Consider the following 18,736-nt stretch of genomic DNA (forward strand, 5'->3'; position numbering starts at 1 on the left):
TACTAAAATTATAGTTTCATCACATAACTGATGGATGTCAATCAGATACTAGCACGTACTTCATGGACTGATAGCCTAGTGTTCTTCAGTTTCTCCTTTTGCAATGATAGTTATAATTTGGAGAGGCAGATAAATCTTCATATGTTGGAAACCTAATGCCTATACATACAAATCACTTGTGTGCTTTTCATAAATTAAGCGAAATTCAGTTAAAATACTACCAAAATGCCATAATCATGGTTGCCAACTCTCATGCATCTGGCATGACACGCTTTCAGACTCTCAGGCTCATGCAAGAAATCTTGCGGGAAATTTATATTACTCCATTATAAACCTACAATTAGCTACATCAAAAGCGTTTGGGTAATTGGCAAACCCTGTAGACTATTTACAAGTTAATAAAGCTATTACATACATGTCAATGTGTGTGCGGACTTCTCTGGAATTGAAAATCTCACACCAGCCAGCTGACCAAAGTTTGTGACACTATATGGTAATCCCACTAAGATACAACTTACATTGTTCAGGTCTATATTTTTTTGCTGCCTTTTCTTTGTGATTATGGTAAGGGTTCTCTCGCTATTAAGCGTAGGATCTAAAATGTTGATCTGAAACAGTATGGGGAATAAACAGCAACACACTCTTCAGATACTTATTATTCTCTTAGATATGGTAAATATCATGGTCATACTTAAATCGCCTGCTTGGATTCATATAGGACAGGCCTAGACACGTTTCTTCTGGGGAGAGCAAAATCCAAACTTAGCCAGAGGTGATTTTTTAAATTATTATATTCATGTCCTACGAAATTAAGCTACAATAGAAGCATTATTCTTTTTTGGTGAGGCTCATTTTTGCGTGACAGTATGCAAGTAGCAAATGTATTTCATGGTACTTGAACATAAAACTTTACCCCCTTTTTTCTTCACTTCACTTTAGCGGTCAGTAAAAATAACTTCGTGGTTCGTATCTGGCCAGGTTTTTGCCCAGGTCTGATATAGGACATGGTCGTTACAGGGTTATTCATCGAAATACAGACGATATTTAACCTAAATGGTACCTGGGTCCAACCCAAATGTGAGTTTAAAGGTGCAAAAAACACAAATATATACAATTGGGGTTCTTTTTCCAACAAATGGGAAAGTAAATTCGGTTGAACCAGGTCAGCTGGTGTAGTGGTTTAACAGCTACACAAATGGTCCTGGTGTTTTTTCAAGGATCTCCTCGGAAAGCGTGGTCGCAGGAAGTCTTGCCTCTGGAAGACGTCTGACTTCCTGGTTCCCGATCGGCTGGGGCGGTTTGCCAGACATTGGAATAAGGCTAAGGGCCGGAGGCACAAGGATCGGATGCCTTTTCTGATGTTTTTATTTTTAAAAAGGGAAACATACAAGTGGGTGGTTTGCTCCAGTTTGTTTGGTTTACCGCAAGTCCGGGGGGGTTCTTTCGTGCACCTCGGGGACAGAGGAGGCGTGACGCGCTCTTCGAACCTGGGGGGTTGAGAGAGTCAGTTAATGTGTGGCTGACTTATCAGACGCATAGTGATCGGGGCATAAATATCTGACAAATACAATTATATACATTCATATACGCGGACAAAATACTCTGAAGACATCCGCTGAAGGAACAAGCGGCTCTCGACTGGGGAAAATGGTGAGTGATCGCATTGTTTAGCGCTCGAATGATCGTGTGTCAGTAACCCTGCAATCGGCTAGTTTGAACGTTTAGAGCCGTATCTGGTTACCTGGGTGGGTATGACTGACTACCCAGGCGAGGGGTGTGATGTCCCACCGCATGCTGCTGCCAGCCCTGCGTCCTGCAAAGAGCCAACAAATACACAGGCAGCACCTGAACAAATTATCCATATTATTGCCTGGTTTCGGTTTCTCAAACTGCTGTGGGTTTAAAATAACAGAGACGCCTTGATGTTCACATCTCCGGTATGCGAAACGATAGGCTCCCCAGATGTTAAGCAGTTTCAGCCTTGGCGCAGCTAGTTCTGAAAGGCGGCTAGAAAATGGCATACTGTTGTAATAACCAGCACTGATATCACCGGCTTAGTGAAGTAATCGGGAGTTCTTAAAAATCGCTACATTGGTTTGAATACTCGGGTCTGTTACAATGTAACTTTTAAATGATTGGAAATCTCGATTATACAAATCGAACAGAATGGGGTTTTGGCCGTCCTAGCTACGATAAACTTGTCAAGCCATGCAAGCTGTTTTATTTAAGTTTTTGTTGTAATCACTGTCTTGCCCAGGTAGGTTGAGTGTTTTAATGAAGGCGTGTTTTGTTCGTTTATAGTCGGTGTTTAAATATACCCACGGATTCTTACAGTGAGTGTTATTTACAGTTCCCCCTTTTAACTGTTTGATTTCAGCTTGCTGGTTGAATGGTGATCACATCTTGCACTTGGGGGGATGTTTTTAGTGTGTGGGATGGCCGTCCTGAGACATGGCTGGCATCCCAGGTAAAGGACACTGGGACTGGCGCAGGGACAGTGTGTTGTAAAGCAGTCTCCTTGGGGGGTCGTTGCACCATCACCTCATATTTTATTCATCCACTCTACGCTTAGCCTCCGTTGCAGGATTTCTGTTACATGTCTTAATTTCATTCCAAGCACCTGTTTTTGTTTTTTTCTTTTTTTCTTTTTGATGACACTTTTGGTCAGCGTATGACTGCGGTGTGCTGCAGCTTTTCACCATAAAGATGGTCGTGCTGATGTGACACTCCTCCCTGGTGGCTCCAGCGGACAGTAATCCAATGCTCTCGCTGCCGCTTCCGGGCTCAGACAGTCCTGGGCTCTGCCACGGTATTGGCCAAAGAAACCGTGGTACCTGGTCTGTAGAAGGAGGTTCAAAAATCTGCTAATGAATGCCCTGTAAAGCCAGGTCAGATGTCCACCACGCCTGATGAAGCGCTTAATTACAGATTCTTCTTCACATTGGGAAGCCCCAGAACTGGGAGGCTAAACCCTGAGTGGTTGTTGCTATGGCAACAACCATGGACTCCCTCCCCCAAAAAAAGGACTCTTCGATGTCTGTAGGAATTTCATAGGACTCGGGACCACCCCAGACATGCTGGGTCATTTTATTCAAGCACAGGAGGAGATTTGGAAGCGCTGACACAGAATTTCCCCTCACATCATCTTTTCCGCTCCTCTGTCCCGTGGACACTCGGCTAGTATGAGTGATTAAGATAATCCCGATTTTCAGGTTGATATTCGGATTCACGTCTGACAGGTATATAGCAGCGTCATCTTTTATTGTGCAAGTTGCACTTTTTGTCATTATCCATTGCTGTTACTAACAGTATTCACCTGTTCTGGGCGTGTTCCTCTGAGTAATTGACCCCTGATACGTGGACACATCAAAAGTCGAGATTGTACTGTATTGTGTGTTAGATTACTTAGTCTAATATAATTTCTGATTTTTGGATTGGCACAGCTATGATAGCTCTGTGGCTAACACCTTCTGGCTTGTGGATCCCACTCCCTTCTCTGGCTCCCTGTGTATATTTTATTATTGTTTGTTGTGTCTATGATTTCTGGTTTAATCTGTTTTTATTTTTGTCAGCCTCTGCTTATCAAACCCTGAGATCTTGCGAGCAAATTAATAAAGCATTTTTTAATGTATGAGTGACCGATTTGCAAATCTGGATGCCGACCACTCTCCGTGTTCTCACAACGAAATTATTTACATCTGAAGACGGATGTAAATATTCTGTTCGCATGCTGATGTTCTACACCTCCCTATTTCCACACATTGCTCCTCAACCTTTGTTTTTTTTTGTTTTTTTTTCTTCGAAATGCAGTGGTTGATAATTACTCAAAACCTCCATAAAGAACTACAATGCTTTCGATTCTGCAGTTGCTGCCTTGGGTGCGGTATGTAGGCGCACTGGTTAACACTGTTGCCTCACACCTCTGAGACCACGGTTCGACATGTGCTTGTGTGTGGAGTTTGCATGTTCTTGCTGTGCTGTTATGAGGTTTCCTCCAGGTTTTCCAGTCCCCCCCCCCCCCCCCTCCAATGATCCTGAGTAGGACAAATGGCTATATGAAATGGATGGATGGAGTTGCTGATTTGGAACTCGGGGGGGGGGGGGAGAGCAGATGATGCGCTGTGAGAGAGGCAGCTGGCCCAGCTCATTTGCATACACAAATGAGGAATCGGCAACGCTGCGTGGGGCCTGTGCCAGCAATCTGGAAGTTTCTCAGATGATGGTGGAAGCTTGTTAGCACCCAGGTCAGATGGGTCTTCCATGTGGTCATCAGAAGAAGGGGCAGCTCGTGGTGAGGCTTCCATCTGGGGCCTGTTTCACGAAGCAGGATTACTTTCTTAGCCAGATAACTTGCCAGATTTAAGGTAGTCTGGGCTAAATGTAAGTTGATGAAAATAAGGTGTATTTAGCCCAGACTACCTTAAATCTGGGAAGTTATCTGGCTAAGCAAGTAATCCTGCTTTGTGAAACAGGCCCCCAAACAGGAGAGGGAGTTGCCCACACCCATCATCAAGTTTGGCCAGACTGTCTTTCCTCTTCTGTTAGCTAAACTCTGTAATCTGTTACGGTTTTCAAAGCCAAATTTCTTCCGCTTCAGAAATCGCGGACATACATAGACAAACGCAGAGGCTGCAAATGAATCCGAACGAGTCGCAAATGATTTGTTTAGCTCAGATGTTTTAAAAACCGTGCACCATGCACCTCAACAGTCTGAGTCCAGGGTGGTGTTTCTCAAAACCTTCATAGTGTTACGATTTTGTAACTTCAAAGAGAGATTTCAGTGTGATGACCCTGACAGATTTTGTAGGCTATGCCGCTGATGTCTTAAGGTCCTAGCAATGCCGTTGGACATACACTAATCCTGCTCTGTAAAACAAATTTATGTTTCTTGAATTAACTCAAACTGACCAATTAGATACAATTTTATGCCTGACCATAAATAATGCAAAATGCCTGTTTTTCTCATACACTTTCTTATTGAGGGACACACCTGTCACCTAACTGGCTGTAATAGTTTTCTCCTCTGAAGCTCCCTTCACCTCGAATATGAACATTCATCTGTGTTAAGAGAACTGATACAGCAGTTAATCGGTGGCAGCCCCTTACAGCCGATTCTCTTAAGCCTGAGGTGGCGTCATGCCGCGAGGAATCCGCGGTTCTCATTCCCGTGGATCTCACGGTTGCCGGAGGCTCGGTCAGCCGAGAGAGACTCCAGGTCTCGGGGCGGCCATAATGGAGCAAATGAGCCGGTTCCGGGTTGCGGCACCCGACGCGTTCCTTCGGCTCTGATGCCATGCCAGAAAACGTGGTGACGGACGTATTCGTTGTTTGCATACGGACTGCTGAGTCATGTTCTCGCTACTCCCTCACCACTCCCTCCTCTGATTTCCCAGCAGGCCCATGGAGCGGGCGTGGTAGGATGAGGATCCCGACTTCGCGCTGCAGGGACATCGAGAGGCAGGCCGGCTTCCTCCAGCCCGAGCAGTGCGCCCCACCCCCTCTGCACGGCCCCCCCGCCGCCATGTGGTTCATCAGGGACGGCTGCGGCATCGTCTGTAGCGTTATCACCTGGATGCTGGTCTTCTATGCCGAGTTCGTGGTGATTTTTGTCATGCTGCTGCCCTCAAAGAGCCTGACCTACAGCCTGGTCAACGGGGGCCTCTTCAACGGCCTGGCCTTCCTCGCGCTGGCCTCCCATTTCAGGGCCATGTGCACCGACCCGGTAAGCCCTAAGGTCCATCTCTTCTCGATTTATCTTCATCAAACTTCACAGTTTGCCAGCCTTGTTTCTGTTAGAAGGTTTTTTTTTTTTAATCCCCAGTCGTTTCAGCAGCATTTCCTGCAGTAGTTAGGGTCCCAACGATGACTTTAGCCCTCACTCCCCTAAATTTCAGTCCTGTCCACTTTCTTTTCTTCTCCCAGAAGCAGATGGTAAAGTGTAGAGTCTGAAAGTAATTGTCAGTTAACCAAAACCAGCCAAGCAGGCTGTAGAAGGAGGTGTGGTTGGTAGAAGGAGGTGTGGTCGGTGTGAAGAGATGTGACAGTGGTTTCAAAGCCTGATGGTCTCAGTTCATCTTCATAGGAACAAAGGGTTGATGCTCCACTATATGACCAAGTAATATGAAGTTGGTCGGCCCACTGTTGCTGTAAGAGCCTCTCCTATGCTTTCTGTTGGGATTTGCTGCCATACAGGTTGGGTATTGATGCTGGGTGATCCGGTCCCGTTCTGTGAGCTTGTGTGGCTGCGACTTTGTGGCTGAACTTGCTCCCAGATGTTTTCACTTCAGTCACTTCACTTGTGGCCAACCAAGGCATCTCTAACAGGGCAGGAAAACTGACTTGTTGGAAAGACGGCGTCCAAAATGGTGCCAAGTGGAAAGTCGTTGACCTCTTCTGTATAACCACCCATTCCGCTGCTAATGCTTGTTGCAGAAAATTGCATGACTGTATGCTCAGTTGTCAGCAATCGGTATAGTTTAATTAGGCAATCAATATGGGTGCTATCTACCCTTGGCTGAATAGTATATCAGTTGGGTTAGCAGATGTGAGCACCACGATCTGCTCTCTGTAGGGCGCCGTGCCGAAGGGGAATGCCACAAAGGAGTTTATCGAGAGCCTGCAGCTGAAACCTGGCCAGGTGGTCTACAAGTGTCCCAAGTGCTGTAGCATCAAGCCAGACAGAGCCCACCACTGCAGGTAAGACTCCACACTACTTCCCCCGCCCCACCTGCCCCCCAAACACACCACTGCAGGTAAGACACTATCCTGACCCTCCTAGACATGCAGGTATAAGTCCTTTGGAACACCCCCTCAGGGCAGCCTGTGGTTGAGGGGTCATGGTACCTGGGCCTCCCCATACTGCGGAAGCGGCCTGGTTTCACGTGGAGATGTGTGGCTGAGCTCCTCAGCGTGCCCTCTGGTGACAGCTGTGTGTTTCCTTCGTGTGTATTTTCATTCATATACTGCCGGTCTGCATTATAGGTCCTCAGTGATGTCAGTGGATCTGGCAGCTTGCCACCACTCTCCCTTGTGGATGGGTATGACTCAGCAACTGGCTGTGGTTTGGGGGGGGGGGTGCGCCCTCACTGCAGCATAAGGTCTGACGGAGCTGCCCCGTGCCGGCTGCATTGAGATCTCTCCTCAGTGCATTTCCAGTTCTGGATCACTGTAGTGTGCTACATGGAAGAATTAGCAAGGGGTGGAACATCCCGTAAATCATGGATGGATGGATGGATGGATGGAACGAACTTTTCCCCTTATAATGCTTAACTGAGACATATTGCCGCCTCGGATTGAGTTATCATTGTTCTCATCGAGATCTATGAAAGTTTAAGCCCTTCTCCATACTCAGTCTCATCAGGAACAAAGCCAGCGCAGATCATCCCCTAACTAGCTGCTTCACTCCTGTAAGGGACATTTGTCCAGTGAGATCTCAAGTTGTTCATAATGCGATGTGAGTTGTGCCCACCCCTTCCTCATGCCTGACTCTGCCTCGCTTCTACACGCCAGTGTCTGTAAGCGGTGCATACGGAAGATGGACCACCACTGCCCCTGGGTCAACAACTGCGTGGGCGAGAACAACCAGAAGTACTTTGTACTTTTCACAGTGAGTGTCACCTGCCAGATGCCCCCCCCCCCCCCCCCCAACACTCGTACGACCTTATGGACCAGTGTTATCTGTAGATGAACACATCACACACCACATAAATCCATCACCTGACTGCTTTTTGGTTTTACATGTGCTCTGTGTGTTCCAGATGTACATCGCTTTGATCTCTCTGCACTCACTGGTCATGGTGGCTTTCCACTTCCTCTACTGCTTTGAGGAGGACTGGACTAGTAAGTGATTGCACTGTCTTTCATATCTGCAGTGGCCCATTTCTCTAACCACCACCTTTTTTAAAATGGTTCTCAATTGGCAGATTTCCCCTGCAGCCTCATTGTGAAACACATGTTTATGAATCTTATTCTTAATGCAGTATTACTTTTTTTCCAGCTTAGCAAAGGAGCATGTAGAGATTTTAAGTGGCTGGAGGCACAAAGCTGCATGAGGCAGGGTATCTGAGGGACAGATTTTGTCTGAATTCTAATGCACTCCATTTTCCAGTAAGCACAACCCCTCGTGCTTTAATTGGTTAGAACTTGGGGCTGTCACACCATTTCTGTCTTTATGATTGGCTGTTGAAGTCATGGAATGATGCACATTCATCACCATAGTGATAAAAAGCCACATCATACATAACCATTTATAGTCAGTAGGACCAATATACTACCACTAAACAGGAAACAAAGTAAGTGAATCTCCATCTGTGTTTTCTTTCATCAGTTCTATAAAATATCCTATTATGGACATACAATGTAACAGTGTGAGAGAGAGCAGTGAAACCTTACAACACTATTTTTTCTGCCTGTGCTCCATTTTTCTTGTACCCTTCAAATAAATAAAAAAAAAAACCACAACTGACATCAGTGGCTATTAGGACCCGACCTGAGGAGTCCCTCAAAATGCCTGTGTGAAATTAGCTATTTTTCTCAAGGTTAACATGTGAATTCCTACATGAACTTTCTGTGATGGCTGGGATTATGTGACTGTCTTTGGCGCTTAAAGAAATTAATGATGTTCTTTAATCTTATGTGTTTATAAAGTGCTGACACAAGTAGTAAATGATTTACTGCTGTTTATTATTGTTGTACATCTGTGCATGTTACAGTTTTTTGATAGAATTCTTTTAAAACTGGGTCAGGAATGCAACATAATTTAAAATTTAAAAATCAATTCTGACAAAATATTATATGGATTCTGAGAAGGTCTTGGAGGCCTTTGAGTATACCTATGTGCTATTTTGTCTAGAGGTGCACCAATCCCATTTTTTACAATCCCAGTACCTGAACAGAGGGTATCGGCCAATATAAGTACCAGTCCGATACCAGAGCTCTCTCTATTAAAAAAAAAAAAAAAAAAAAAAAAAAAAAAACTAGTAATTTCGAATGGAAAAATAAATGTATGACAAGCTTTAAAAAGTTCGGCTACTAGAAATATTTGTCCATTTGCAGCAAAATTTGTGAACATAAGCTATTTAAAGAAAACAGCAGTTTAAGCAAATAAAATACTAAAACTTCGCCACAGCTCCTCGTGTATCACAAGCTGCAAGTGCAGAAAACATCCCAAGCTAGCGATTCCCAAACCATCCATTGCTTTTTTCATATTAGTCCTGTTGTCTCACACTATTGCGTGCACTTTGTTTAGTAGGATTTTTCTGTTATCCAGTATTTCTCTGATGGCATCTGAAACTGAAGTGCTGGTGTGTGATCCATGAAGTTCTTTAACTTGTGGTGCCACATTCTGAAAGTTGTAGCTTGTAGGCTTCACCCAGGGTTCAGTTATAATTTAAGAGACATGGGGCACACAGCCAAGCTCTGAATATCTGTAGTGAAACTCATCTTATACTTGTTCCTCAATGAGCATAATCAACTCTACAGTGCAGTTCAGGCAAACTGTCTCAGAAATATATTTCTGATATTATCTGATGTTCTTACTCTCCTCTGACTGCAAAGGGTATGCAAATGACATCAGAGAAGGCGGAAGTCACTGCACTCACATGCACTGAGCAAAAAAACTGACTTGAATGCTGCAAAAATATATCTGAAATGGGGGGAAAAAGCTGTCCTGCGATTGATTGTACAAATCGATTTTATAAGAAATAGGAGCTTTTTTTCGAAAACTAAATAAGTAAGTATCGGACGTGGATGAGTCACATATGGCTGATACCCAATCCGTCTAGTAGGTATGATTCGGTGCCAATACCAATCCCGAATATCAGATTGGTGCACCTCTAGTTTTGTCAGTATACTGAAAACAGTTCATTCTTACCCACTCATTCTGCATCTGATGATGGCATTATTCTTAGATCAGCAAAGACAGCTCTTAGAATTTAGCAGAGCCCCTGCTTGCTCCATGAGAAGTGATCAGAGTGACCCAGAGTAAAGGAGGGGCCTATAGAGTAAGCCAAGAATCCTGTGGCTGAATGTGCTCTCTGGCTCCCCCTGGTGTTAAGGTCTGTTTTCCCCTTCTCCAGAGTGTAGTACCTTTTCGCCTCCAGCAACTGTCATCCTGCTCATCCTCTTGTGTTTCGAAGGCCTCCTCTTCCTCATATTCACATCCGTGATGTTTGGGACCCAAGTACATTCCATCTGTACTGATGAAACCGTAAGTGATCCCGACCTGACCTCCTTTGTCTTCTCACCCCCTTTGAAATCCCCGACCCCTTAACCACACAGCCTGCTAAGGTGACACAAGGCAATTTCATTTGCTGCCACACTGTGGCGCTGCACCGGTTGGGTGAGGAACAATGCTCTTCTTAACTTCTCATAGAGAGTATACCAGCGAACCGAATTTTACGTGGAAATTGGGGCTGAACCTGAGCTTGGCCCTTCCATCTCGGCTGCTCTGAACATCAGGCGAGTCAGCTTGGCTGATCTGTGCGCGGCGCCATGAGCTCGAAGTAGAAAAGACGGCAGCCCGATGTGAGATGGCAGCAGAATGGAGCATGAAATCACTGGCAGAAGTCTACAATAAAATGGAATTGAGAGTAAAAGATTCTTTATTAAATGTGGTGGTTTTGAGCAGTTGGCGCTGGATACTGGAGGTTAGCTGTGGCTGGCATGCAGAGGTCGGCGTGTCTGTGCTGAAGTTTAATGAGAGTCATACGTGCCTTTGTGTCCTTGAGTGAGAATGTCTGTCCAGAATCTGCTGTTCTCCCTGGATGGGTCTTTGTATAAATTTCCAGTACTGCTAATTCTTTGTGTTTCGGAAGACATGGATGTTATTTTCGAATTGAGCTCCCAAGCTGTGGGTGTGGCTTAGTGTAGGTATCACGCAGGATTCTGCAGGTGTGCTCCTGTGGACAGTGTGATTGTCTCAGCCATAAATGAAAGCATTTCAGCCTTGGGGTCTGTGCAGTCTGGACCCAGAGAATATGTTGGCATTCCAGCTCTGTTCGAACGTCCAAAAACGTAATTGTTGAGGGAGAAGGCTGAGCCGATTAAGCTGGGCATACGCTGTGCGATTTTCGGCCCATTTTGAGCCGATTTTCCACCCGTGCGATAATTCCTGGAGTCGGGCCGAATTTCAGCTTCAGTGCGTCGTATATCGTGTAGTATACAGGATGTAAGGAGCACCGATTCACCCCTCCCGACCAGCAATCGGATGATCGTTAGAAAATCAAACCTGTTTGAAATTTTGGTCGCCCGTCGTGGGGATATTGCACTGTCTAAGCAGAGTCACAAGCCGACTCACTTCAACCTGGGTGGGTTGTCCTCACTGCGCACGTGTGAACACAGTACTGAAGTACTGTACTCAGAAATGAGATTAGGTATATGCGCACACTTTCCTGTTGCCGTATTGTAACAGAAAGCCTGTCCTTGGGGCTGATTGCCTTTCTTAGGTAGGAATCCCTCTTTATGATATGTGGAGTTACCCTCTCCTGGAGGAAACTGAAGTCCTCCACAGACATTCTAAGAAGGTCCCGGAAACCCTTCATATCATCCATCTATTTACACAAAACTTATATTAATAGAGCAAGGCAGTATTGGTGTTGAATGTTGTTATAGCCTGTTGTCTGAAACTGATTGGTGGTGGGATCTTGTGCTACAGACTAAACACAACTTTGAGATTTATGGGCTGTGATAAATTGCACTTGAATAAACACAACATAACTGGCCTGAACGTTTGAACAAGCAAGCAAGCAAGAACAAATAGGCATGCTATTGTTCGCACTACAAGTTCTGTGTAGGTATCAGGCTATCTGCAATGTAATTTATCTGTCGCTGTTTACCTCCAGTTCTCGTTGTAAAATGGACAGTCCCTATTGTCCACGTCTTCCCAGCCATCTTTGTGTCGCCTCTTCTTTTGGGATTTTTCTGCGCACAAAATCGCACAAATAGCCAAAGTAGCGCGTTTCGCTTTGGTGAGCATCGCCACTGATACAGGTTCTTCTTCTTTAGCTTATTTTTCGACGTTTACAGTTCCGGGTACGAGAGTCTGACGTGTTCATATTGCTCGTGTGTAGTCAGGTCGCATCCGAGTATCGGAGCGTATAGTGTGCGGACATAAATCATGAGCTTTGCCTTTTCATCGCATTAGTTGTACAATTTGAGTTTGGTGTTTACAAAACAACTGGGAAAAATCGCACAGTGTCTGCCCTGCTTTAGAGTGGCGACCGGCCCAATTGACCAAGACCAAGGCTTAGAGCCGCCTTCTGCCGTGAGTCCATATCCTCCAGGACCAGTACCATGAAGGAACCTGTGGGAGATGGGCACTTTTTTGATGACCAAGACCAAACCCTTGCTCTCACAGGTCTCCCCGTATCGTCTGTCTTCACCACTCTGCTCTGCTGGTTTCTTTTATAGTGTAATTACGGTCGTAGTTCACTTTATTCTGGTGGTGTATGGTTTGCCTTAACGAGAGTTCTCTCTGAGACCACACGTGAGGGAGGGGGGTTATTAACTACCTTAATTAAACCTCCAGCTGTGTGACTTTCAGTATAATTTATAGTCAAAGCCTCCCCATATTTATTTGATGATAATCCTCCGGCATTCTGTCCTTTTCCTTTCAGTACAAAGTTACATTCTGTGCATAGCTATTATAGGACAAACTCCTGAATGGATGCATGGATGTCGTTAGCGTCGTAGCAGCTCATACGGTGTGAGACCGTTCTTCGTCCTCCACAGGGTGGCGTATCCGGTACCTTGTTACAGGTGTTTGTCGGTAGTTCCTAAAGGAAGCGAGTGTCATTTTTGTCTGTAGTATTTCCTACCTTTGGGGAACGTTTGTTTCTTCAAGCTGTGTATGTGCTCCATTTCTCTGAGAACGTGTGATCAGGCTTTAGAGAAGAATTCCATTTAAAGTTGTCAATTTATATATTTAAACCAACAGTTGAGTGTATGTACTGGTACTCAAGATCCTTTTCGTAACAGCAAAGACATTAATTTGACCAGAGTACTGTTGAGAATAAAGCAGACTTTTCTGTTTATGTACATTCCCACTCTGTCGATGTTTGTCTTCATGATACCGTGATACATGATACCCTCTGCTAGCGTTGGGAGGAGGGGTAAGTGCCTTGGATGTTCTGTGCACTGTGACATCATCGTAACCTCATTGAGAGGCCCTGTGGGGGCTGCTCCTGGCGTGTTTATGAATAAAACCCTTCCTAACCCCCTGCTCACTCTCTCCCTGTTTTTTTCTGTCTCCTGCCTCCTGCTACTTGGCTAACTCTCACACAAGGGTCGGCATTGGACCTTGGTGCAACAGAACTTTCAAATAGCGCCCTGGTGCGAACAGTGGATCAGTCATGGATTGCGGTCATGGATTGCAGTCTTAAGCATTTATTTTTAGCTATGTCATGTACCCAAATATTTCACTAATCAGCATTAGTTGGTTTGTTTGGCTTGCCCACATTGACCCTTCAGTTAAAGTAACGGACTTGTCATTATCACAACTTGGCTGAGGGTGTTGATCTGCCATATATTTCACGTAATTCTGTAACCACTCCAAGATGAATAGTTGATTTGGTTCACCTGGAATCATACAGTACATGTCTGTCTGTTGCTTATTGAAAGCACCAGCGCAATTGGACAAAAGGGTTTAAGTTTCTTGAAGTTATGTCAAGCTATAGAATACATGATGAACAACAGGGCGAAAGTATGAAAGATGTGATCATCATTTCACACAACCGCGCCTTTTAAAAATACAAATCCTGATGCTCAGGTTCTCCTGGGTAAACTTTTCGGTCTTTTTTGACATTGAGATTGGGACTCTTTTTAATGCTCATGGGAGTCTTACTTACACAAAAATGTTCTGTGGGTACAACAGAAATGATTGGTTCAGAGATTCAGATTTTTGAGGAGGTGGGTCTAAGCAACTAGAGGAGGTGGAACCAACCAATCAGATGTTTTGGTCACACCTCCTTTAGTTACTTTGACCCACCTCCTATGCAATCTGATTGGTTATCTCTCTGAACCAATCATTTTTCATTTTGCCTTCACAATGTTTTTTCTTTAAAAAAAAAATAATAATTCTCACGAGCCATTTTAATAGGTCAGCGACACCCTGCTGGGTTGAAATAATGAATATTCATGATTGACATCGACACACCCGTAGATTCCTGGCTGTGTTATTCTTAGGGAAATTCAGAAGTAAAATAATGCGGTTCAAAGCCTTTTCCACAGTCTCTTTTTGATGCTTCAGTTCAAAACATAATTGTTAAAATGCCATATAAGCTGGCATGAGGCTTGCGGTGGAGTCTGAGGCGAAGCCTTCAGAGAGTCGCGGGGTTCGGAAGGTGGAAGTTCTTAGCATTGTAGTGACAGTGACACAGTGATTACTGCTTACTGTTCTCTGACCCTTCCATACTGAAGTCTTGGTTGTCTCTCGTTATTTTCAGGGCATAGAGCAGTTGAAAAAGGAAGAGAGAAGATGGACTAAAAAGACTAAGTGGATGAACATGAAGGTGGTGTTTGGTCACCCCTTCTCGATAGGCTGGCTTAGCCCGTTCGCGACACCTGACCACGGGAAGGCCGATCCGTATCAGTATGTGGTCTGAAGGGCAGAGCCAGCTCAGCCAAGCCCACCCCAGTCGCCCGACCCATACTCAGATACAGACTCACGAGGGCGCTGTTGAGGGCGATGCCGACCTGGATTATAACCTAGACTCAAACTCTTCTTCTCATCTTTTTTAATCTGTGCTTTTATTTTTTTCTCTGTAAACAATCGATGCAGAGTATTAACCTTTCAATATTTTATTTACTTGTCTGCTTGTTTATTCTTTGCCTGAAACTGTGTACTGTTGTTAATTGCAGCACTTCCTCTCTTTCACACTGGTGTCGCTCAAACCCTTGATTGAAAGGATGTCAGAGCACAGGCCCTCTCTGATTGTGACAGCAATGTGTAATGTGATTGTGCGAACGCTCACGAGAACACGGTGAGATTTCTGCTGACTGGAAGTGTGATGTCAGAGCCAGAACTGAGATCCCAAACTTCTTGGCTGGTTGATTCAAAGCCCGGCTTATATGCATGCTCTTTCTGCTTATTGGTGGGACTGGTCTGGTCTACTTACGATTGGGTGTTGTGCTGTCACCATTTGCCAATCAGTGTAGTCTGGCTGATTAGATTGCAGGGCTTTATGACCTCCCTTCAATCTGGGTTTTGATATTTGGCCCTACCATGTGACATGGCGTGAAGTGCAGCTAAAGCTTTCTTGGTGTGCATACGTGAACGTGGATCTGCTCAATGCATAGAGTCCTCGTCACATGACCACCACGATCTCTTCCTTGGTTTCTGTTCCAGCTTGGACCCCCACTCATAGAGCCCATGAATGAATGGGTCGTTGCGTATGCTTTGGCTCTCTGTGCCAGTGACTTGTGCTAAAGTCTGTGAACACACCAGTGTTCTGACCTGTGCAAGCTCCAGTGTGCCACAAAAATGACACTTAATGAAGAATTGAGTTCAAGAATACCACGATGAATCTTGAACTTTTTCCATAGTTGGGAAAATACTGAACTCCATAAGGAGAGCTTGAATTCATCAACTGAACAAGTGTTGCCAATTTTTTTTTGTTTTGTTTTTATTAGTTAATTTTCCGAAACGGGAATTGTGACGTGGTGAGACAGTTTGTGAATTGTGCCACGTTCGCTTTCAAGTGTATAGCTGACTCATCAGCACCTCCTACAGGACTGCCACGGGATGGCTGCCAGTACAGAAATGTTCTATTGTCCTAGGTGGTTTTATTTGCTCTCTGTTATATGGCAATGTGTCACTTGCATTATGTATAGACAGTAATCGGCTTGGCAGGGCTCTCGTCACGGGGGGGCACACGCTGCCCCCAAGGAGTTGTGACTGGTGTGAAGGGAACCGTTATAATTAAAATACCTGCCCTGATTGGCTGGCTTTGTGAAACGAAGAAAACGGGGTGGACAAATATTCGTCGGCTTCATTTTTTTGAAAACATGCCAACACTTTTCTCCTAGTAGATTTGTTTTTCTTGTACCATGGATGTTTTTTCCACTTCCAGCTGGAAAAGGAAATGCTTAGCGCCTTCCTACGCAGGCTTGGAGTCCAGCGCTCTCATAAGGGAATTCCGTTCAGGAGCGAGGTTTAAATACAATATACTCATCCGGAAGTCTCTCCGAGGCTAGCATATTGTGCCATTTGCTGCCTTTCACTTTGAAAGAAAATGCAATAAACTTCTTTTTTCAGCCCTGTCTCCTTCCATCCTTTCCCAGCAATTCCCTGACTGAGTCTCTGCTTCTCAGTGTGCATTTTAGCTCCACTAATTGTTTCATCTCCAGTACGACAGGTGCACCTCCACGTCATCGTAACCGTAACCGTTACATTAACCTGCTCTCTTCCTCCCTTTGTCAGTTATTAAAGTAATAGCTTGTCACCCCTCCCTCCCTTTTAAAGTGACACTATCAGTCGTTGCTGCGTCCTTGCTAAAGCACAGTAGCTCCAGTGATTAACCCCAATGTGGTAAGATGCAGAAGGTAAGATCCAGCATAAGTAGTGGAAATGCTACAATGTAGCTGCATTTAGCTATAGCTGGGTAGATATTTGTCCGATTTTAAGAATCCCGCTGTTTCAGTATATGATGCCCGCATGCTAGTGGAATGTTCTAGAACGAGAGATGACAGGCATGTTGCATGGATTGCCATGTTTTCGAAGTAGAACAGTAGGCTGCAGAATATTGCAGTGTTGCTTAGAGGTTAGCAAAAGGTCACGTTTTTGCACATCATTCTATTTTTACCTGCATGCAATTTTTTTTTTCCAAGCAGGATAGCAACTCCTTACCTCCCCTTACAGTATAATTTCCTTTTACCCAAGTATCCTTTGTAATAACTGCCTATGGGGTCTGTGGAATTGTAGGATTTGCTAAATGTTTCTGCATTGTATCAAGGGAAATAATTTGGAATATTTTGAAAGCAGTTTGAAATGTAATTATGTCTCAAGTTATCACCTTTATAAAACAAAAAAACTGTATGTAAATTAAACATGATTACAAATGGCTGTATAACAGGTTTTTTTTTTTGTAGTTTCACCCTGAATTCTTCTTTTGATAATAAAATGATCACTGTTAAGTTGCCGCAGTCGTGATAGCGTTTTCAGACGGGTTTTCAAAGGGACGCCCCGTGGGGGCCTTTGTTGAGATGTCGGCCTGCACTGTGTGGCTCACAAAGTGGTGGGGGTTTGTTTCTGTGGCAGGCTATTGAGCGCCTGAAGGGGCAGACCCCCACCTGGGAGAAGGTGTCGTGCTGGGAGGGCATGGAGGAGGCTTTCGGGGGGCCTCTCTCCCTTTCCTGGTTCAGCCCCTTCTCTGAGCTCCGCTGCCGAAAGAGGCCCTCCCCCCGTGTCCACGCCGCACCCGCCGGCACCATCATCGAAGAGGACGTCATCGAGATCCCGCTGGAGTACTGAGGCGGGGACGCCGCTGGCCTTCCATGCTTTGGGGACAGTGACTCTGACTTGTAACTTTGGTTTCACTTTTTGACTCGTGCAGATCCTATGTTGCTCGTTGTACAGCCACATTGCGGTCTGCAAAGTCGAAAGTCGTAAAGATTCACTCACACTAACGATAACTGGATGAACAGCACCCACCTGAAGCTAGTGTATTAATTTCCCCTCCAGGTGACAGCAGAGCTGCTTAGATGCTGTCCAAGCTAATGCTCCAGAATGCATACATGTATAGAATAGTTTGTATTTATTTGCAATGTGGCAAAGACAGACCATGTGCCTTGTGCTGCTAATGACCAGCATTTAACTTGGATCGTGGGAGTTTTACTTACACAAAAATGTTTTGAGGACAGATTGAGAAGTGATTGGTTTAGAGAGTCAACCAATCAGATGGCTTGGTCCCGCCTCCACTTGTTGCTTGGACCAACCTCCTCTACAATCTGATTAGTTATCTCTCTCAACCAATCATCTTTCATTCTACCCTCAGTACATTTTTGTGTAAGTGGATCTCCCGTGAGTGTTAACTTGGCCCCGACGGGTCAGTGTCAGGGTGCAAGCAGGTAAAGGGACACAGGTATAGTGCCTTTATCATCCAGCTTAGACGCATCTTCAGTGTACTTTTTATACACACTTAAATGGATTAATCATCATATCAGCGTTTTGCTACATGCTGCTACAAAACGAGGCAGGGACCACCATAAGGTCTGTTCTGGGAAGGTGCTACAGGTGTGTAGGTCACATGGGCGGAAGTGGCATTACAAGTGGAAGCTTTATTTGTGTGACAAAGACAACTGGATCTGGTAACTCTGGACACTGTGTATCCTGTCTACTGAAGTTGATAACACCTCAATAAAGTTTACCATTTTTATCACCTTCCTCCCCATTGTGTGGCCTTGTCTAAAGAGCTGCTGAATGTCCGCTTCAGTTTACTAGGACCTCATTGGTGAGCAGTCCTCAGTTCTTGCCTCTAGAGCAGGGGTCTCCAACTCCAGTCCTGGGGAGCTACTATCCAGTAGGTTTTCTGTCCCACTTGGCTTCTGATGAGCCACAGCTGTTCTCAGGTAAATACCAGCTGTGACTCATCAGAAGCGAGGTAGGATAGAAAACCAATTGGACGGTAGCTCTCCAGGACCGGAGTTGGAGATCCTGCTCTAGAGGGAGCTACATTGTGGTGGGGGCTACAGCACAGAGCAGAGACTGTGTGTCTGACCCTGAGGGATTAACACAGGTCTC

At 45.0% G+C, this 18,736-nt stretch overlaps 1 protein-coding gene across 6 annotated transcripts; it reads left to right on the forward strand.

The window, feature by feature from the left end:
• Positions 1-434: 434 nt before the first annotated feature.
• On the forward strand, positions 435-18,379 carry zdhhc3a (zDHHC palmitoyltransferase 3a). Of its 6 annotated transcripts, none has more exons than XM_023839046.2 (7): positions 435-493; positions 5,394-5,722; positions 6,572-6,696; positions 7,510-7,606; positions 7,758-7,839; positions 10,077-10,207; positions 17,255-18,379. In XM_023839046.2, the coding sequence occupies exons 2-7, from the start codon at positions 5,420-5,422 to the stop codon at positions 17,465-17,467; spliced, it is 951 nt and encodes a 316-aa protein (XP_023694814.1). In that variant the 5' UTR covers positions 435-493; positions 5,394-5,419; the 3' UTR covers positions 17,468-18,379. The 6 variants fall into 6 exon arrangements, with proteins under 6 accessions (XP_023694814.1, XP_072572410.1, XP_072572411.1 ...); XM_072716309.1 differs by having other exon boundaries at positions 470-493; positions 5,397-5,722; XM_072716310.1 differs by lacking the exons at positions 435-493; positions 17,255-18,379 and adding exons at positions 1,209-1,650; positions 10,373-14,435.
• Positions 18,380-18,736: the final 357 nt, after the last annotated feature.

The sequence above is a fragment of the Paramormyrops kingsleyae genome, chromosome 9 (assembly GCF_048594095.1).
Source record: "Paramormyrops kingsleyae isolate MSU_618 chromosome 9, PKINGS_0.4, whole genome shotgun sequence".
Taxonomy (NCBI): Eukaryota; Metazoa; Chordata; class Actinopteri; order Osteoglossiformes; family Mormyridae; genus Paramormyrops; species Paramormyrops kingsleyae.